General features: G+C 52.8%; 1 protein-coding gene across 4 annotated transcripts in view; it reads right to left on the bottom strand.

Annotated features, from left to right (window-relative positions):
- LOC121008312 overlaps positions 1–19,390 on the bottom strand; it is a 92,496-nt gene that overhangs the window by 69,981 nt on the left and 3,125 nt on the right. For 2 of the 4 annotated variants that reach the window (XM_040440767.1, XM_040440764.1), the window contains exon 2: positions 15,460–17,413. In XM_040440767.1, the coding sequence (XP_040296701.1) occupies positions 15,460–17,413 (1,954 nt within the window). Of the gene's footprint in view, positions 1–15,459; positions 17,414–17,518; positions 17,596–18,719; positions 18,764–19,390 lie in introns of those variants that run through there. The other 2 variants (XM_040440765.1, XM_040440766.1) reach the window with 2 other exon arrangements.

Below are 19,390 nucleotides of genomic sequence, written 5' to 3' on the forward strand. Positions count from 1 at the left end.
ATATCCTGTCTGAGAGGTAGTCACAGCCCCGCCCCCTGCTGATGACATCACTGATATAATGACATGTGATCAGACATGAGATCACACACCTTATACTACAGGAACATCTATTACTGCTGACAACCTGCCTGTATATCCTGTCTGAGAGGTAGTCACAGCCCCGCCCTCTGCTGATGACATCACTGATATAATGACATGTGATCAGACATGAGATCACACACCTTATACTACAGGAACATCTATTACTGCTGACAACCTGCCTGTATATCCTGTCTGAGAGGTTGTCACAGCCCCGCCCCCTGCTGATGACATCACTGATATAATGACATGTGATCACACATGAGATCACACACCTTATACTACAGGAACATCTATTACTGCTGACAACCTGCCTGTATATCATGTCTGAGAGGTAGTCACAGCCCCGCCCCCTGCTGATGACATCACTGATATAATGACATGTGATCAGACATGAGATCCCACACCTTATACTACAGGAACATCTATTACTGCTGACAACCTGCCTGTATATCCTGTCTGAGAGGTAGTCACAGCCCCGCCCCCTGTTGATGACATCACTGATATAATGACATGTGATCAGACATGAGATCACACACCTTATACTACAGGAACATCTATTACTGCTGACAACCTGCCTGTATATCCTGTCTGAGAGGTAGTCACAGCCCCGCCCCCTGCTGATGACATCACTGATATAATGACATGTGATCAGACATGAGATCACACACCTTATACTACAGGAACATCTATTACTGCTGACAACCTGCCTGTATATCCTGTCTGAGAGGTTGTCACAGCCCCGCCCCCTGCTGATGACATCACTGATATAATGACATGTGATCAGACATGAGATCACACACCTTATACTACAGGAACATCTATTACTGCTGACAACCTGCCTGTATATCCTGTCTGAGAGGTTGTCACATGGGGCAAAATGAACTTCTGACTTTAGGCCTTTCTCTGTCAGGACAGCAGGGGGCAGTACAGGATGTGGTCAGCCGACACTCTTTCCAAGAGGCGTGGTGCACGTGTCCGAGATCACAATCCCACATATATTAGAAGAAGAGACCGGCACTCACTTGGTCTTTTGATCACCATGGTTACTTGATGTCACTTCCGCCTAGGCGGTCTATTTAAATTGTGTATTTTGTATCATGTGTTGTATGCCATATCTGTTTGAGAAAGGCTCGTATTGGAGCCGAAACGCGCATCATAGAAAATTGCATCTCATATGTGACGAATAAAGGATTTAATTCGCAAAAGACCAAGTGAGTGCCGGTCTCTTCTTCTAATATAAGCAGGGGGCAGTACAGGATGTGGTCAGTATGGGATCTAGGCGGTTTAGGATGTGGTCAGTATAGGGTCTAGGCGGTTTAGGATGTGGTCTGTATGGTCAGGGGCAGTACAGGATGTGGTCAGTATGGGATCTAGGCGGTTTAGGATGTGGTCAGTATGGTCAGGGGCCGTACAGGATGTGGTCAGTATGGTCAGGGGCCGTACAGGATGTGGTCAGTATGGGATCTAGGCGGTTTAGGATGTGGTCTGTATGGTCAGGGGCAGTACAGGATGTGGTCAGTATGGTCAGGGGCAGTACAGGATGTGGTCAGTGTGAGATCTAGGCGGTTTAGGATGTGGTCAGTATGGTCAGGGGCAGTACAGGATGTGGTCAGTATGGTCAGGGGCAGTACAGGATGTGGTCAGTATGGGATCTAGGCGGTTTAGGATGTGGTCAGTATGGTCAGGGGCAGTACAGGATGTGGTCAGTGTGGGATCTAGGCGGTTTAGGATGTGGTCAGTATGGTCAGGGGCAGTACAGGATGTGGTCAGTATGGTCAGGGGCAGTACAGGATGTGGTCAGTATGGGATCTAGGCGGTTTAGGATGTGGTCTGTATGGTCAGGGGCAGTACAGGATGTGGTCAGTGTGGGATCTATGCGGTTTAGGATGTGGTCTGTATGGTCAGGGGCAGTACAGGATGTGGTCAGTATGGGATCTAGGCGGTTTAGGATGTGGTCTGTATGGTCAGGGGCAGTACAGGATGTGGTCAGTATGGTCAGGGGCAGTACAGGATGTGGTCAGTATGGGATCTAGGCGGTTTAGGATGTGGTCTGTATGGTCAGGGGCAGTACAGGATGTGGTCAGTGTGGGATCTAGGTGGTTTAGGATGTGGTCTGTATGGTCAGGGGCAGTACAGGATGTGGTCAGTGTGGGATCTAGGCGGTTTAGGATGTGGTCTGTATGGTCAGGGGCCGTACAGGATGTGGTCAGTATGGGATCTAGGCGGTTTAGGATGTGGTCTGTATGGTCAGGGGCAGTACAGGATGTGGTCAGTGTGGGATCTAGGCGGTTTAGGATGTGGTCAGTATGGTCAGGGGCAGTACAGGATGTGGTCAGTATGGTCAGGGGCAGTACAGGATGTGGTCAGTGTGGGATCTAGGCGGTTTAGGATGTGGTCAGTATGGTCAGGGGCCGTACAGGATGTGGTCAGTATGGTCAGGGGCAGTACAGGATGTGGTCAGTATGGTCAGGGGCCGTACAGGATGTGGTCGGTATGGGATCTAGGCGGTTTAGGATGTGGTCAGTATGGTCAGGGGCAGTACAGGATGTGGTCAGTGTGGGATCTAGGCGGTTTAGGATGTGGTCAGTATGGTCAGGGGCAGTACAGGATGTGGTCAGTATGGTCAGGGGCAGTACAGGATGTGGTCAGTATGGGATCTAGGCGGTTTAGGATGTGGTCTGTATGGTCAGGGGCAGTACAGGATGTGGTCAGTGTGGGATCTATGCGGTTTAGGATGTGGTCTGTATGGTCAGGGGCAGTACAGGATGTGGTCAGTATGGGATCTAGGCGGTTTAGGATGTGGTCAGTATGGTCAGGGGCAGTACAGGATGTGGTCAGTGTGGGAACTAGGTGGTTTAGGATGTGGTCTGTATGGTCAGGGGCAGTACAGGATGTGGTCAGTGTGGGATCTAGGCGGTTTAGGATGTGGTCTGTATGGTCAGGGGCCGTACAGGATGTGGTCAGTATGGGATCTAGGCGGTTTAGGATGTGGTCTGTATGGTCAGGGGCAGTACAGGATGTGGTCAGTGTGGGATCTAGGCGGTTTAGGATGTGGTCAGTATGGTCAGGGGCAGTACAGGATGTGGTCAGTATGGTCAGGGGCAGTACAGGATGTGGTCAGTATGGTCAGGGGCCGTACAGGATGTGGTCTGTATGGTCAGGGGCAGTACAGGATGTGGTCAGTATGGGATCTAGGCGGTTTAGGATGTGGTCAGTATGGTCAGGGGCAGTACAGGATGTGGTCAGTGTGGGATCTAGGCGGTTTAGGATGTGGTCTGTATGGGCAGGGGCAGTACAGGATGTGGTCAGTGTGGGATCTAGGCGGTTTAGGATGTGGTCAGTATGGTCAGGGGCAGTACAGGATGTGGTCAGTATGGGATCTAGGTGGTTTAGGATGTGGTCAGTATGGTCAGGGGCAGTACAGGATGTGGTCAGTGTGGGATCTAGGCGGTTTAGGATGTGGTCTGTATGGTCAGGGGCAGTACAGGATGTGGTCAGTGTGGGATCTAGGCGGTTTAGGATGTGGTCTGTATGGTCAGGGGCAGTACAGGATGTGGTCAGTGTGGGATCTAGGCGGTTTAGGATGTGGTCTGTATGTTCAGGGGCAGTACAGGATGTGGTCAGTATGGTCAGGGGCAGTACAGGATGTGGTCAGTATGGGATCTAGGCGGTTTAGGATGTGGTCAGTATGGTCAGGGGCAGTACAGGATGTGGTCAGTGTGGGATCTAGGCGGTTTAGGATGTGGTCTGTATGGTCAGGGGCAGTACAGGATGTGGTCAGTGTGGGATCTATGCGGTTTAGGATGTGGTCTGTATGGTCAGGGGCAGTACAGGATGTGGTCAGTATGGGATCTAGGCGGTTTAGGATGTGGTCAGTATGGTCAGGGGCAGTACAGGATGTGGTCAGTGTGGGATCTAGGTGGTTTAGGATGTGGTCTGTATGGTCAGGGGCAGTACAGGATGTGGTCAGTGTGGGATCTAGGCGGTTTAGGATGTGGTCTGTATGGTCAGGGGCAGTACAGGATGTGGTCAGTATGGGATCTAGGCGGTTTAGGATGTGGTCTGTATGGTCAGGGGCCGTACAGGATGTGGTCAGTATGGGATCTAGGCGGTTTAGGATGTGGTCTGTATGGTCAGGGGCAGTACAGGATGTGGTCAGTGTGGGATCTAGGCGGTTTAGGATGTGGTCTGTATGGTCAGGGGCAGTACAGGATGTGGTCAGTATGGGATCTAGGTGGTTTAGGATGTGGTCAGTATGGTCAGGGGCAGTACAGGATGTGGTCAGTGTGGGATCTAGGCGGTTTAGGATGTGGTCTGTATGGGCAGGGGCAGTACAGGATGTGGTCAGTGTGGGAACTAGGCGGATTAGGATGTGGTCAGTATGGTCAGGGGCAGTACAGGATGTGGTCAGTATGGGATCTAGGTGGTTTAGGATGTGGTCAGTATGGTCAGGGGCAGTACAGGATGTGGTCAGTGTGGGATCTAGGCGGTTTAGGATGTGGTCTGTATGGTCAGGGGCAGTACAGGATGTGGTCAGTGTGGGATCTAGGCGGTTTAGGATGTGGTCAGTATGGTCAGGGGCAGTACAGGATGTGGTCAGTATGGGATCTAGGCGGTTTAGGATGTGGTCTGTATGGTCAGGGGCAGTACAGGATGTGGTCAGTATAGGATCTAGGCGGTTTAGGATGTGGTCAGTATGGGATCTAGGCGGTTTAGGATGTGGTCAGTATGGTCAGGGGCAGTACAGGATGTGGTCAGTGTGGGATCTAGGCGGTTTAGGATGTGGTCTGTATGGTCAGGGGCAGTACAGGATGTGGTCAGTATGGTCAGGGGCAGTGCAGGATGTGGTCAGTATGGGATCTAGGTGGTTTAGGATGTGGTCTGTATGGTCAGGGGCCGTACAGGATGTGGTCAGTATGGGATCTAGGCGATTTAGGATGTGGTCTGTATGGTCAGGGGCCGTACAGGATGTGGTCAGTATGGGATGTAGGCGGTTTAGGATGTGGTCTGTATGGTCAGGGGCCGTACAGGATGTGGTCAGTATGGGATCTAGGCGATTTAGGATGTGGTCTGTATGGTCAGGGGCCGTACAGGATGTGGTCAGTATGGGATGTAGGCGGTTTAGGATGTGGTCTGTATGGTCAGGGGCCGTACAGGATGTGGTCAGTATGGGATCTAGGCGGTTTAGGATGTGGTCCGTATGGTCAGGGGCAGTACAGGATGTGGTCAGTGTGGGATCTAGGCGGTTTAGGATGTGGTCTGTATGGTCAGGGGCAGTACAGGATGTGGTCAGTGTGGGATCTAGGCGGTTTAGGATGTGGTCTGTATGGTCAGGGGCAGTACAGGATGTGGTCAGTATGGGATCTAGGCGGTTTAGGATGTGGTCTGTATGGTCAGGGGCAGTACAGGATGTGGTCAGTATGGTCAGGGGCAGTACTGGATGTGGTCAGTATGGTCAGGGGCAGTACAGGATGTGGTCAGTATGGGATCTAGGCGGTTTAGGATGTGGTCAGTATGGTCAGGGCAGTACAGGATGTGGTCAGTGTGGGATCTAGGCGGTTTAGGATGTGGTCTGTATGGTCAGGGGCAATACAGGATGTGGTCAGTATGGGATCTATGCGTTTTAGGATGTGGTCAGTATGGTCAGGGGCAGTACAGGATGTGGTCAGTATGGGATCTATGCGTTTTAGGATGTGGTCAGTATGGTCAGGGGCAATACAGGATGTGGTCAGTATGGGATCTATGCGTTTTAGGATGTGGTCAGTATGGTCAGGGGCAGTACAGGATGTGGTCAGTATAGGATCTAGGCGGTTTAGGATGTGGTCTGTATGGTCAGGGGCCGTACAGGATGTGGTCAGTATGGTCAGGGGCCGTACAGGATGTGGTCAGTATGGGATCTAGGCGGTTTAGGATGTGGTCTGTATGGTCAGGGGCAGTACATGATGTGGTCAGTGTGGGATCTAGGCGGTTTAGGATGTGGTCAGTATGGTCAGGGGCAGTACAGGATGTGGTCAGTATGGTCAGGGGCAATACAGGATGTGGTCAGTATGGGATCTAGGCGGTTTAGGATGTGGTCTGTATGGTCAGGGGCAGTACAGGATGTGGTCAGTATAGGATCTAGGCGGTTTAGGATGTGGTCTGTATGGTCAGGGGCAGTACAGGATGTGGTCAGTATGGGATCTAGGCGGTTTAGGATGTGGTCTGTATGGTCAGGGGCCGTACAGGATGTGGTCAGTATGGGATCTAGGCGGTTTAGGATGTGGTCTGTATGGTCAGGGGCAGTACAGGATGTGGTCAGTGTGGGATCTAGGCGGTTTAGGATGTGGTCTGTATGGTCAGGGGCAGTACAGGATGTGGTCAGTGTGGGATCTAGGCGGTTTAGGATGTGGTCTGTATGGTCAGGGGCAGTACAGGATGTGGGCAGTATGGTCAGGGGTAGTACAGGATGTGGTCAGTATGGGATCTAGGCGGTTTAGGATGTGGTCTGTATGGTCAGGGGCAGTACAGGATGTGGTCAGTGTGGGATCTAGGCGGTTTAGGATGTGGTCTGTATGGTCAGGGGCAGTACAGGATGTGGTCAGTATGGTCAGGGGCAGTACAGGATGTGGTCAGTGTGGGATCTAGGCGGTTTAGGATGTGGTCTGTATGGTCAGGGGTCGTACAGGATGTGGTCAGTATGGTCAGGGGCAGTACAGGATGTGGTCAGTATAGGATCTAGGCGGTTTAGGATGTGGTCTGTATGGTCAGGGGCAGTACAGGATGTGGTCAGTGTGGGATCTAGGCGGTTTAGGATGTGGTCTGTATGGTCAGGGGCAGTACAGGATGTGGTCAGTATGGTCAGGGGCAGTACAGGATGTGGTCAGTATGGGATCTAGGCGGTTTAGGATGTGGTCTGTATGGTCAGGGGCAGTACAGGATGTGGTCAGTGTGGGATCTAGGCGGTTTAGGATGTGGTCTGTATGGTCAGGGGCCGTACAGGATGTGGTCAGTATGGTCAGGGGCAGCACAGGATGTGGTCAGTGTGGGATCTAGGCGGTTTAGGATGTGGTCTGTATGGTCAGGGGCCGTACAGGATGTGGTCAGTATGGGATCTAGGCGGTTTAGGATGTGGTCTGTATGGTCAGGGGCAGTACAGGATGTGGTCAGTATGGGATCTAGGCGGTTTAGGATGTGGTCAGTATGGTCAGGGGCAGTACAGGATGTGGTCAGTATGGGATCTAGGCGGTTTAGGATGTGGTCTGTATGGTCAGGGGCCGTACAGGATGTGGTCAGTATGGGATCTAGGCGGTTTAGGATGTGGTCTGTATGGTCAGGGGCCGTACAGGATGTGGTCAGTATGGTCAGGGGCAGCACAGGATGTGGTCAGTGTGGGATCTAGGCGGTTTAGGATGTGGTCTGTATGGTCAGGGGCAGTACAGGATGTGGTCAGTGTGGGATCTAGGCGGTTTAGGATGTGGTCTGTATGGTCAGGGGCCGTACAGGATGTGGTCAGTATGGGATCTAGGCGGTTTAGGATGTGGTCTGTATGGTCAGGGGCAGTACAGGATGTGGTCAGTATGGGATCTAGGCGGTTTAGGATGTGGTCAGTATGGTCAGGGGCAGTACAGGATGTGGTCAGTATGGGATCTAGGCGGTTTAGGATGTGTTCTGTATGGTCAGGGGCAGTACAGGATGTGGTCAGTATGGGATCTAGGCGGTTTAGGATGTGGTCTGTATGGTCAGGGGCCGTACAGGATGTGGTCAGTATGGTCAGGGGCAGTACAGGATGTGGTCAGTGTGGGATCTAGGCGGTTTAGGATGTGGTCTGTATGGTCAGGGGCCGTACAGGATGTGGTCAGTATGGGATCTAGGCGGTTTAGGATGTGGTCTGTATGGTCAGGGGCAGTACAGGATGTGGTCAGTATGGGATCTAGGCGGTTTAGGATGTGGTCAGTATGGTCAGGGGCAATACAGGATGTGGTCAGTATGGGATCTAGGCGGTTTAGGATGTGGTCTGTATGGTCAGGGGCAGTACAGGATGTGGTCAGTGTGGGATCTAGGTGGTTTAGGATGTGGTCTGTATGGTCAGGGGCAGTACAGGATGTGGTCAGTGTGGGATCTAGGCGGTTTAGGATGTGGTCTGTATGGTCAGGGGCAGTACAGGATGTGGTCAGTATGGTCAGGGGCAGTACAGGATGTGGTCAGTATGGGATCTAGGCGGTTTAGGATGTGGTCTGTATGGTCAGGGGCAGTACAGGATGTGGTCAGTGTGGGATCTAGGCGGTTTAGGATGTGGTCTGTATGGTCAGGGGCAGTACAGGATGTGGTCAGTGTGGGATCTAGGTGGTTTAGGATGTGGTCTGTATGGTCAGGGGCAGTACAGGATGTGGTCAGTGTGGGATCTAGGCGGTTTAGGATGTGGTCTGTATGGTCAGGGGCAGAACAGGATGTGGTCAGTATGGGATCTAGGCGGTTTAGGATGTGGTCTGTATGGTCAGGGGCCGTACAGGATGTGGTCAGTATGGTCAGGGGCAGTACAGGATGTGGTCAGTATAGGATCTATGCGGTTTAGGATGTGGTCTGTATGGTCAGGGGCAGTACAGGATGTGGTCAGTGTGGGATCTAGGCGGTTTAGGATGTGGTCTGTATGGTCAGGGGCAGTACAGGATGTGGTCAGTATGGGATCTAGGCGGTTTAGGATGTGGTCAGTATGGTCAGGGGCAGTACAGGATGTGGTCAGTATAGGATCTAGGCGGTTTAGGATGTGGTCTGTATGGTCAGGGGCAGTACAGGATGTGGTCAGTATGGGATCTAGGCGGTTTAGGATGTGGTCTGTATGGTCAGGGGCAGTACAGGATGTGGTCAGTGTGGGATCTAGGCGGTTTAGGATGTGGTCTGTATGGGCAGGAGCAGTACAGGATGTGGTCAGTGTGGGATCTAGGCGGTTTAGGATGTGGTCAGTATGGTCAGGGGCAGTACAGGATGTGGTCAGTGTGGGATCTAGGCGGTTTAGGATGTGGTCTGTATGGTCAGGGGCAGTACAGGATGTGGTCAGTGTGGGATCTAGGCGGTTTAGGATGTGGTCTGTATGGTCAGGGGCAGTACAGGATGTGGTCAGTGTGGGATCTAGGCGGTTTAGGATGTGGTCTGTATGGTCAGGGGCCGTACAGGATGTGGTCAGTATGGGATCTAGGCGGTTTAGGATGTGGTCTGTATGGTCAGGGGCAGTACAGGATGTGGTCAGTATGGGATCTAGGCGGTTTAGGATGTGGTCAGTATGGTCAGGGGCAGTACAGGATGTGGTCAGTATGGGATCTAGGCGGTTTAGGATGTGTTCTGTATGGTCAGGGGCAGTACAGGATGTGGTCAGTATGGGATCTAGGCGGTTTAGGATGTGGTCTGTATGGTCAGGGGCCGTACAGGATGTGGTCAGTATGGTCAGGGGCAGCACAGGATGTGGTCAGTGTGGGATCTAGGCGGTTTAGGATGTGGTCTGTATGGTCAGGGGCCGTACAGGATGTGGTCAGTATGGGATCTAGGCGGTTTAGGATGTGGTCTGTATGGTCAGGGGCAGTACAGGATGTGGTCAGTATGGGATCTAGGCGGTTTAGGATGTGGTCAGTATGGTCAGGGGCAATACAGGATGTGGTCAGTATGGGATCTAGGCGGTTTAGGATGTGGTCTGTATGGTCAGGGGCAGTACAGGATGTGGTCAGTGTGGGATCTAGGTGGTTTAGGATGTGGTCTGTATGGTCAGGGGCAGTACAGGATGTGGTCAGTGTGGGATCTAGGCGGTTTAGGATGTGGTCTGTATGGTCAGGGGCAGTACAGGATGTGGTCAGTATGGTCAGGGGCAGTACAGGATGTGGTCAGTATGGGATCTAGGCGGTTTAGGATGTGGTCTGTATGGTCAGGGGCAGTACAGGATGTGGTCAGTGTGGGATCTAGGCGGTTTAGGATGTGGTCTGTATGGTCAGGGGCAGTACAGGATGTGGTCAGTGTGGGATCTAGGTGGTTTAGGATGTGGTCTGTATGGTCAGGGGCAGTACAGGATGTGGTCAGTGTGGGATCTAGGCGGTTTAGGATGTGGTCTGTATGGTCAGGGGCAGAACAGGATGTGGTCAGTATGGGATCTAGGCGGTTTAGGATGTGGTCTGTATGGTCAGGGGCCGTACAGGATGTGGTCAGTATGGTCAGGGGCAGTACAGGATGTGGTCAGTATAGGATCTATGCGGTTTAGGATGTGGTCTGTATGGTCAGGGGCAGTACAGGATGTGGTCAGTGTGGGATCTAGGCGGTTTAGGATGTGGTCTGTATGGTCAGGGGCAGTACAGGATGTGGTCAGTATGGGATCTAGGCGGTTTAGGATGTGGTCAGTATGGTCAGGGGCAGTACAGGATGTGGTCAGTATAGGATCTAGGCGGTTTAGGATGTGGTCTGTATGGTCAGGGGCAGTACAGGATGTGGTCAGTATGGGATCTAGGCGGTTTAGGATGTGGTCTGTATGGTCAGGGGCAGTACAGGATGTGGTCAGTGTGGGATCTAGGCGGTTTAGGATGTGGTCTGTATGGGCAGGAGCAGTACAGGATGTGGTCAGTGTGGGATCTAGGCGGTTTAGGATGTGGTCAGTATGGTCAGGGGCAGTACAGGATGTGGTCAGTGTGGGATCTAGGCGGTTTAGGATGTGGTCTGTATGGTCAGGGGCAGTACAGGATGTGGTCAGTGTGGGATCTAGGCGGTTTAGGATGTGGTCTGTATGGTCAGGGGCAGTACAGGATGTGGTCAGGGTGGGATCTAGGCGGTTTAGGATGTGGTCTGTATGGTCAGGGGCAGTACAGGATGTGGTCAGTGTGGGATCTAGGCGGTTTAGGATGTGGTCAGTATGGTCAGGGGCAGTACAGGATGTGGTCAGTGTGGGATCTAGGCGGTTTAGGATGTGGTCTGTATGGTCAGGGGCAGTACAGGATGTGGTCAGGGTGGGATCTAGGCGGTTTAGGATGTGGTCTGTATGGTCAGGGGCAGTACAGGATGTGGTCAGTGTGGGATCTAGGCGGTTTAGGATGTGGTCAGTATGGTCAGGGGCAGTACAGGATGTGGTCAGTATGGTCAGGGGCAATACAGGATGTGGTCAGTATGGTCAGGGGCAGTACAGGATGTGGTCAGTATGGGATCTAGGCGGTTTAGGATGTGGTCTGTATGGTCAGGGGCAGTACAGGATGTGGTCAGTATGGTCAGGGGCAATACAGGATGTGGTCAGTGTGGGATCTAGGCGGTTTAGGATGTGGTCTGTATGGTCAGGGGCAGTACAGGATGTGGTCAGTATGGTCAGGGGCAGTACAGGATGTGGTCAGTTCTGGGATCTAGGCGGTTTAGGATGTGGTCTGTATGGTCAGGGGCAGTACAGGATGTGGTCAGTGTGGGATCTAGGCGGTTTAGGATGTGTTCTGTATGGTCAGGGGCAGTACAGGATGTGGTCAGTATGGGATCTAGGCGGTTTAGGATGTGGTCTGTATGGTCAGGGGCCGTACAGGATGTGGTCAGTATGGTCAGGGGCAGTACAGGATGTGGTCAGTGTGGGATCTAGGCGGTTTAGGATGTGGTCTGTATGGTCAGGGGCAGTACAGGATGTGGTCAGTGTGGGATCTAGGCGGTTTAGGATGTGGTCTGTATGGTCAGGGGCAGTACAGGATGTGGTCAGTATGGGATCTAGACGGTTTAGGATGTGGTCTGTATGGTCAGGGGCAGTACAGGATGTGGTCAGTGTGGGATCTAGGCGGTTTAGGATGTGGTCTGTATGGTCAGGGGCAGTACAGGATGTGGTCAGTATGTGATCTAGGCGGTTTAGGATGTGGTCTGTATGGTCAGGGGCCGTACAGGATGTGGTCAGTATGGGATCTAGGCGGTTTAGGATGTAGTCTGTATGGTCAGGGGCAGTACAGGATGTGGTCAGTGTGGGATCTAGGCGGTTTAGGATGTGGTCTCTATGGTCAGGGGCAGTACAGGATGTGGTCAGTATGGTCAGGGGCAGTACTGGATGTGGTCAGTATGGGATCTAGGCGGTTTAGGATGTGGTCTGTATGGTCAGGGGCAGTACAGGATGTGGTCAGTATGGGATCTAGGCGGTTTAGGATGTGGTCTGTATGGTCAGGGGCCGTACAGGATGTGGTCAGTATGGGATCTAGGTGGTTTAGGATGTGGTCAGTATGGTCAGGGGCAATACAGGATGTGGTCAGTATGGGATCTAGGCGGTTTAGGATGTGGTCTGTATGGTCAGGGGCAGTACAGGATGTGGTCAGTGTGGGATCTAGGTGGTTTAGGATGTGGTCTGTATGGTCAGGGGCAGTACAGGATGTGGTCAGTATGGTCAGGGGCAGTACAGGATGTGGTCAGTATGGGATCTAGGCGGTTTAGGATGTGGTCTGTATGGTCAGGGGCAGTACAGGATGTGGTCAGTATGGTCAGGGGCAGTACAGGATGTGGTCAGTATGGGATCTAGGCGGTTTAGGATGTGGTCTGTATGGTCAGGGGCCGTACAGGATGTGGTCGTTATGGGATCTAGGTGGTTTAGGATGTGGTCAGTATGGTCAGGGGCAGTACAGGATGTGGTCAGTATGGGATCTAGGCGGTTTAGGATGTGGTCAGTATGGTCAGGGGCAGTACAGGATGTGGTCAGTATAGGATCTAGGCGGTTTAGGATGTGGTCTGTATGGTCAGGGGCTGTACAGGATGTGGTCAGTGTGGGATCTAAGTGGTTTAGGATGTGGTCTGTATGGTCAGGGGCAGTACAGGATGTGGTCAGTGTGGGATCTAGGCGGTTTAGGATGTGGTCAGTATGGTCAGGGGCAGTACAGGATGTGGTCAGTGTGGGATCTAGGCGGTTTAGGATGTGGTCTGTATGGTCAGGGGCAGTACAGGATGTGGTCAGTGTGGGATCTAGGCGGTTTAGGATGTGGTCTGTATGGTCAGGGGCAGTACAGGATGTGGTCAGTATGGTCAGGGGCAGTACAGGATGTGGTCAGTATAGGATCTAGGCGGTTTAGGATGTGGTCTGTATGGTCAGGGGCAGTACAGGATGTGGTCAGTGTGGGATCTAGGCGGTTTAGGATGTGGTCTGTATGGTCAGGGGCAGTACAGGATGTGGTCAGTATGGGATCTAGGCAGTTTAGGATGTGGTCTGTATGGTCAGGGGCCGTACAGGATGTGTTCAGTATGGTCAGGGGCAGTACAGAATGTGGTCAGTGTGGGATCTAGGCGGTTTAGGATGTGGTCTGTATGGTCAGGGGCAGTACAGGATGTGGTCAGTATGGTCAGGGGCAGTACAGGATGTGGTCAGTATGGGATCTAGGCGGTTTAGGATGTGGTCTGTATGGTCAGGGGCAGTACAGGATGTGGTCAGTGTGGGATCTAGGCGGTTTAGGATGTGGTCTGTATGGTCAGGGGCAGTACAGGATGTGGTCAGTATGGGATCTAGGCGGTTTAGGATGTGGTCTGTATGGTCAGGGGCAATACAGGATGTGGTCAGTATGGGATCTAGGCGGTTTAGGATGTGGTCTGTATGGTCAGGGGCAGTACAGGATGTGGTCAGTGTGGGATCTAGGCGGTTTAGGATGTGGTCAGTATGGTCAGGGGCAGTACAGGATGTGGTCAGTATGGGATCTAGGCGGTTTAGGATGTGGTCTGTATGGTCAGGGGCAGTACAGGATGTGGTCAGTGTGGGATCTAGGCGGTTTAGGATGTGGTCTGTATGGTCAGGGGCAGTACAGGATGTGGTCAGTATGGGATCTAGGCAGTTTAGGATGTGGTCTGTATGGTCAGGGGCCGTACAGGATGTGTTCAGTATGGGATCTAGGCGGTTTAGGATGTGGTCAGTATGGTCAGGGGCAGTACAGAATGTGGTCAGTGTGGGATCTAGGCGGTTTAGGATGTGGTCTGTATGGTCAGGGGCAGTACAGGATGTGGTCAGTATGGTCAGGGGCAGTACAGGATGTGGTCAGTGTGGGATCTAGGCGGTTTAGGATGTGGTCTGTATGGTCAGGGGCAGTACAGGATGTGGTCAGTATGGGATCTAGGCGGTTTAGGATGTGGTCTGTATGGTCAGGGGCAATACAGGATGTGGTCAGTGTGGGATCTAGGCGGTTTAGGATGTGGTCTGTATGGTCAGGGGCAGTACAGGATGTGGTCAGTATGGGATCTAGGCGGTTTAGGATGTGGTCTGTATGGTCAGGGGCCGTACAGGATGTGGTCAGTATGGGATCTAGGCAGTTTAGGATGTGGTCTGTATGGTCAGGGGCCGTACAGGATGTGTTCAGTATGGGATCTAGGCGGTTTAGGATGTGGTCAGTATGGTCAGGGGCAGTACAGAATGTGGTCAGTGTGGGATCTAGGCGGTTTAGGATGTGGTCTGTATGGTCAGGGGCAGTACAGGATGTGGTCAGTATGGTCAGGGGCAGTACAGGATGTGGTCAGTGTGGGATCTAGGCGGTTTAGGATGTGGTCTGTATGGTCAGGGGCAGTACAGGATGTGGTCAGTATGGGATCTAGGCGGTTTAGGATGTGGTCTGTATGGTCAGGGGCAATACAGGATGTGGTCAGTGTGGGATCTAGGCGGTTTAGGATGTGGTCTGTATGGTCAGGGGCAGTACAGGATGTGGTCAGTATGGGATCTAGGCGGTTTAGGATGTGGTCTGTATGGTCAGGGGCCGTACAGGATGTGGTCAGTATGGGATCTAGGTGGTTTAGGATGTGGTCAGTATGGTCAGGGGCAGTACAGGATGTGGTCAGTATGGGATCTAGGCGGTTTAGGATGTGGTCTGTATGGTCAGGGGCAGTACAGGATGTGGTCAGTATGGGATCTAGGCGGTTTAGGATGTGGTCTGTATGGTCAGGGGCCGTACAGGATGTGGTCAGTATGGTCAGGGGCAGTACAGGATGTGGTCAGTGTGGGATCTAGGCGGTTTAGGATGTGGTCTGTATGGTCAGGGGCCGTACAGGATGTGGTCAGTATGGGATCTAGGTGGTTTAGGATGTGGTCAGTATGGTCAGGGGCAATACAGGATGTGGTCAGTATGGGATCTAGGCGGTTTAGGATGTGGTCAGTATGGTCAGGGGCAGTACAGGATGTGGTCAGTATAGGATATAGGCGGTTTAGGATGGGTTAGTATTGGGTAGGGGCGGTCTGATACCAGAGTCATGTGGTTTTTCTCTGCCTACACATTCTTACAATGTGTGAGGGGGGACACCGAGGAGTCTATTTGCCCTGTGCTCCGCTCCTCCCCCACTGTCTCATACTGCCCTCTGCCATTTAGCCGAGTAAACTGCTGTCTTTGCAGTAGGGTTCCTCAGGGTCAGTCTGTGCAGCCATTTTTTACCATTATCCTCCACCATGACGTCATCACTTACCTTGAGCCGTTCGCATAGTGAATCACCAGTGATCGACCAAGGACTCCATGTGTCCCAGACAATGGAAAGTTCATGTCCGTGTATTGTTTGGTCACATTGTCTTGGTTGAGTAAAGACCCCTGGCGACCACTGATGTCCCCCACCTCATAGTTGTCATCTGTGCCGCTTCCTGCTGCTGGAGATGTGGAGGCCTCAATGCTGAAAGGGTTAAAGTGACCTTTAATCTGAACGTTTGAGCAGGCATTGTCTGATGTTTCACTCACTGGAAGAACATGAATGTGTAACCCCCCTGCATGGCCCCCCAGTCCATGGATAGTGAAGTGAACCAATGTAGGGTCCAGGTCAGTTGCCTGTGAGGCGCGCAACATCCCATAAGCATTGCCAAAACCAAACCAAGAAGTGGTCCTTCCTTCTGTGCAGTGATGAAGGAGGATGTTGGTACAGGCCACCCGTGTGGAGGCCCCATCTTCTCCATGGATGACCAACGAGCGGCCGATGATAGAATATGGCCCAGTGAGTGATGTGGAAGTATCAGTAATGAGATATCTGGTAGGGCTAGGTGTGAAGGCGATAGGATGGTGTTTGGAGGCATAGTCTCCAGCCTCACACCATAGAGGACGCGTTGACCTGCACTCATCACTATAATTGCCATTGACAGGCACATTAAACGGGTTGTAGTGTCCCCCAGCTTTGGTGCAGCTCTCTGAATCTTGGAGGGGAACTCTATGAATGTGCCAGTTGTGACCCCCACTAGCACTACCTGAACCATGGCTCAGCTCCACGTATATGGTCAGGTCACTGTATGGATCGTTCTGTGCCTGCCAGAACATGATTCTACCAACCACCCCTTTCCGGAAGACTGCAGTAGCTCTGATGGCATCTCCTTCCAGGCATATAGTGCTGCAGACCCATGCTGATCCGCCGCTCTCATATATGACTACAGAGCGGCCAACAATGCTATTATTACCAAACATTGGTAAGTTCCAGTCAATCAGCATGGCTGTAAAGTTCTTCAAACCATGAAGTGTGCCATGACGTCCACTCAGGTCACCTGCCGGCCAAGAGCTGTGACCACTCCGAACAGTTGTAGAATGACTGCTGACATCTAAGGGATCCCACTGCTTCCCTGTGTTTGCTGCAGTGCACACGTCCTGCCCGGACTCCTGTCGTGGAAGAATGGGCAGAGAGTGAATTCCATAGTGGCCTGCACGCCCTCGAAGCTGCCATAGGTTAATAGTCATTCGAGTTGGGTGAAAGGGAGACTCTTGTCTGAATGTAAACCTTCCACTGACTCCGTGCATGCTGATTGCCGCAGCTGCCTCTCTAGGAGTTATGGTCTTCAGCTCCACACACACCCACCTCTCATTGTACTTTACCAGAAGATATTCCCTTATAGTGACATTGCTCAACTCAACCCGACTCTTGACCAACTTGTGGCTGCTTCCAAGTTCAATGCTGCCGAACTGGTGAGCATCATCGAGGCGACAGGAGCTGGAGAGCAGCAGGGAGGCGCTGGATGTCGGAAGTTCTTCAAGTATTGCCAGGTCCAGAACACAGAGGAGCAGGTTCTGAAGCAGTGACTGCACAAAGTACGCCTGCCCGATGATGAAGGATTGGAACTTGGCCTGCCACACCCGCTGAGAACTGTCCTGCAAATTTACACATGTCCTATGGCCACAGGTCTGGAGAACCAGCGACCGCCCGTCATATCTCATTTTACTGTCAACCACCGTTTGTCCTACTTCATTTATGGTGACATTGTAAAGAGCCTGACCAATGAGCTCCTCAGTACATGGGTCCCACGAGGCTCCATACAACACAGGGAAGTAATGTATGGAGACAATGACAGGGCCACATGTGCCGGTCAGGTTGGTGCGGAGGATCCCGGCGTTGATGGATATGGAGCCGGTCGTGCCCACCATGTCGATCTTGGCTGTTAAATCTCCTCGGGACTCTAAATTCAGAAAAGATAAAACGAATCAGAGGAGAAGATTAGAAATCTGGACGTCATTACTCTGGAAGTCTCACCCTCCAGCTCATACATTTACTGGACTCTGACCTTCTTTCACCTCCACATGTGAATGATTCAGCCATTAGGTCCTGTCCCCTGCCCCCACATCGGTGGTCCTGGTGCTAACCTCGGGGGGTCACCCTCCAGCTCATACATTTATCAGGCCCTCACCGTCCCCTGCCCCACATCGGGGTCCTGACAGTCACCTTGAAGAGTCACCCTCCAGCTCATACATTTATCAGGCCCTCACCGTCCCCTGCCCCCCACATTGGGGTCCTGACAATCACCTTGAAGAGTCACCCTCCAGCTCATACATTTATCAGGCCCTCACCGTCCCCTGCCCCCACATCGGGGGTCCTGGCGCTAACATCGGGGGGTCACCCTCCAGCTTATACATTTATCAGGCCTTCACCGTCCCCTGCCCCCACATCGGGGTCCTGACAATCACCTTGAAGAGTCACCCTCCAACTCATACATTTATCAGGCCCTCACCGTCCCCTGCCCCACATCGGGGTCCTGACAGTCACCTTGAAGAGTCACCCTCCAGCTCATACATTTATCAGGCCCTCACCGTCCCCTGCCCCCCACATCGGGGTCCTGACAATCACCTTGAAGAGTCACCCTCCAGCTCATACATTTATCAGGCCCTCACCGTCCCCTGCCCCCACATCGGGGTCCTGGCTCTCACCTCGGGGGGTCACCCTCCAGCTCATACATTTATGAGGCCCTCACCGTCCCCTGCCCCCACATCGGGGACCTGGTGCTAACCTGGGGGTCACCCTCCAGCTCATACATTTACTGGGCCCTCACCATCCCCTGCCCCCCACATCGGGGTCCTGGCGCTCACCTCGGGGGGTCACCCTCCAGCTCATACATTTATGAGGTCCTCACCGTCCCCTGCCCCCACATCGGGGACCTGGTGCTAACCTCGGGGGTCACCCTCCAGCTTATACATTTACTGGGCCCTCACCGTCCCCTGCCCCCACATCGGGGGTCCTGGCGCTCACCTCGGAGGGTCACCCTCCAGCTCATACATTTATCAGGCCCTCACTGTCGCTTGCCCCCACATCGGGGTCCTGGTGCTAACCTCGGGGGTCACCCTCCAGCTCATACATTTACTGGGCCCTCACCGTCCCCTGCCCCCGACAACGGGGGTCCTGGCTCTCACTTCGGGGGGTCACCCTCCAGCTCATACATTTAATGGGTTCTCACCGTCCCCTGCCCCCACATCGGTGGTCCTGGTGCTAACCTCGGGGGTCACCCTCCAGCTCATACATTTATCAGGCCCTCACCGTCCCCTGCCCCCCACATCGGTGGTCCTGGCGCTCACCTCGGGGGGTCACCCTCCAGCTCATACATTTATCAGGCCCTCACCGTACCCTGCCCCCACATCGGGGTCCTGACAGTCACCTTGTGTAACGGACCGTTTCAGCAGACAAGGGGTTAAAATCCGTTTAGGCGATAAGCCCCTTTCTGAGAGACAGGCACAGCTACTGCAGAACACCAAACTCCCGAACTGGATACAAAATTGCACTCCGAACTGGAATCTCACGAATAGCTGCTAGCAGATGAACAGGAATCAGCTTACACTCCTGGCAATCAGTCTCTAACAGCATACAGCGAATCCCCCCAATAACGAGACAAGGCTCCGTGTTGAGGGTCAAGCAGTGGTCTCAGGTGCTGGCACACCCAGCCTGGTTTTTATTACAGTTGTTTGCAAATACAGGTCCGCCCACAGGGAGGTATAAAACAACCAAGCCCATCTGGTGTACACGCCCCTAGGGGACCAGAATGAAGACTGTGACATAGGACAGATACAACATATCCCCACAATGCATCATGGTTTCCTCCTCTCTGTCCCGGAGACAACCTGAGGAGCAATCCAATTATCTCTCAGGACAAAGGGAGATCGCCAATACA

The sequence above is a fragment of the Bufo bufo genome, chromosome 7 (assembly GCF_905171765.1).
Source record: "Bufo bufo chromosome 7, aBufBuf1.1, whole genome shotgun sequence".
Taxonomy (NCBI): domain Eukaryota; kingdom Metazoa; phylum Chordata; class Amphibia; order Anura; family Bufonidae; genus Bufo; species Bufo bufo.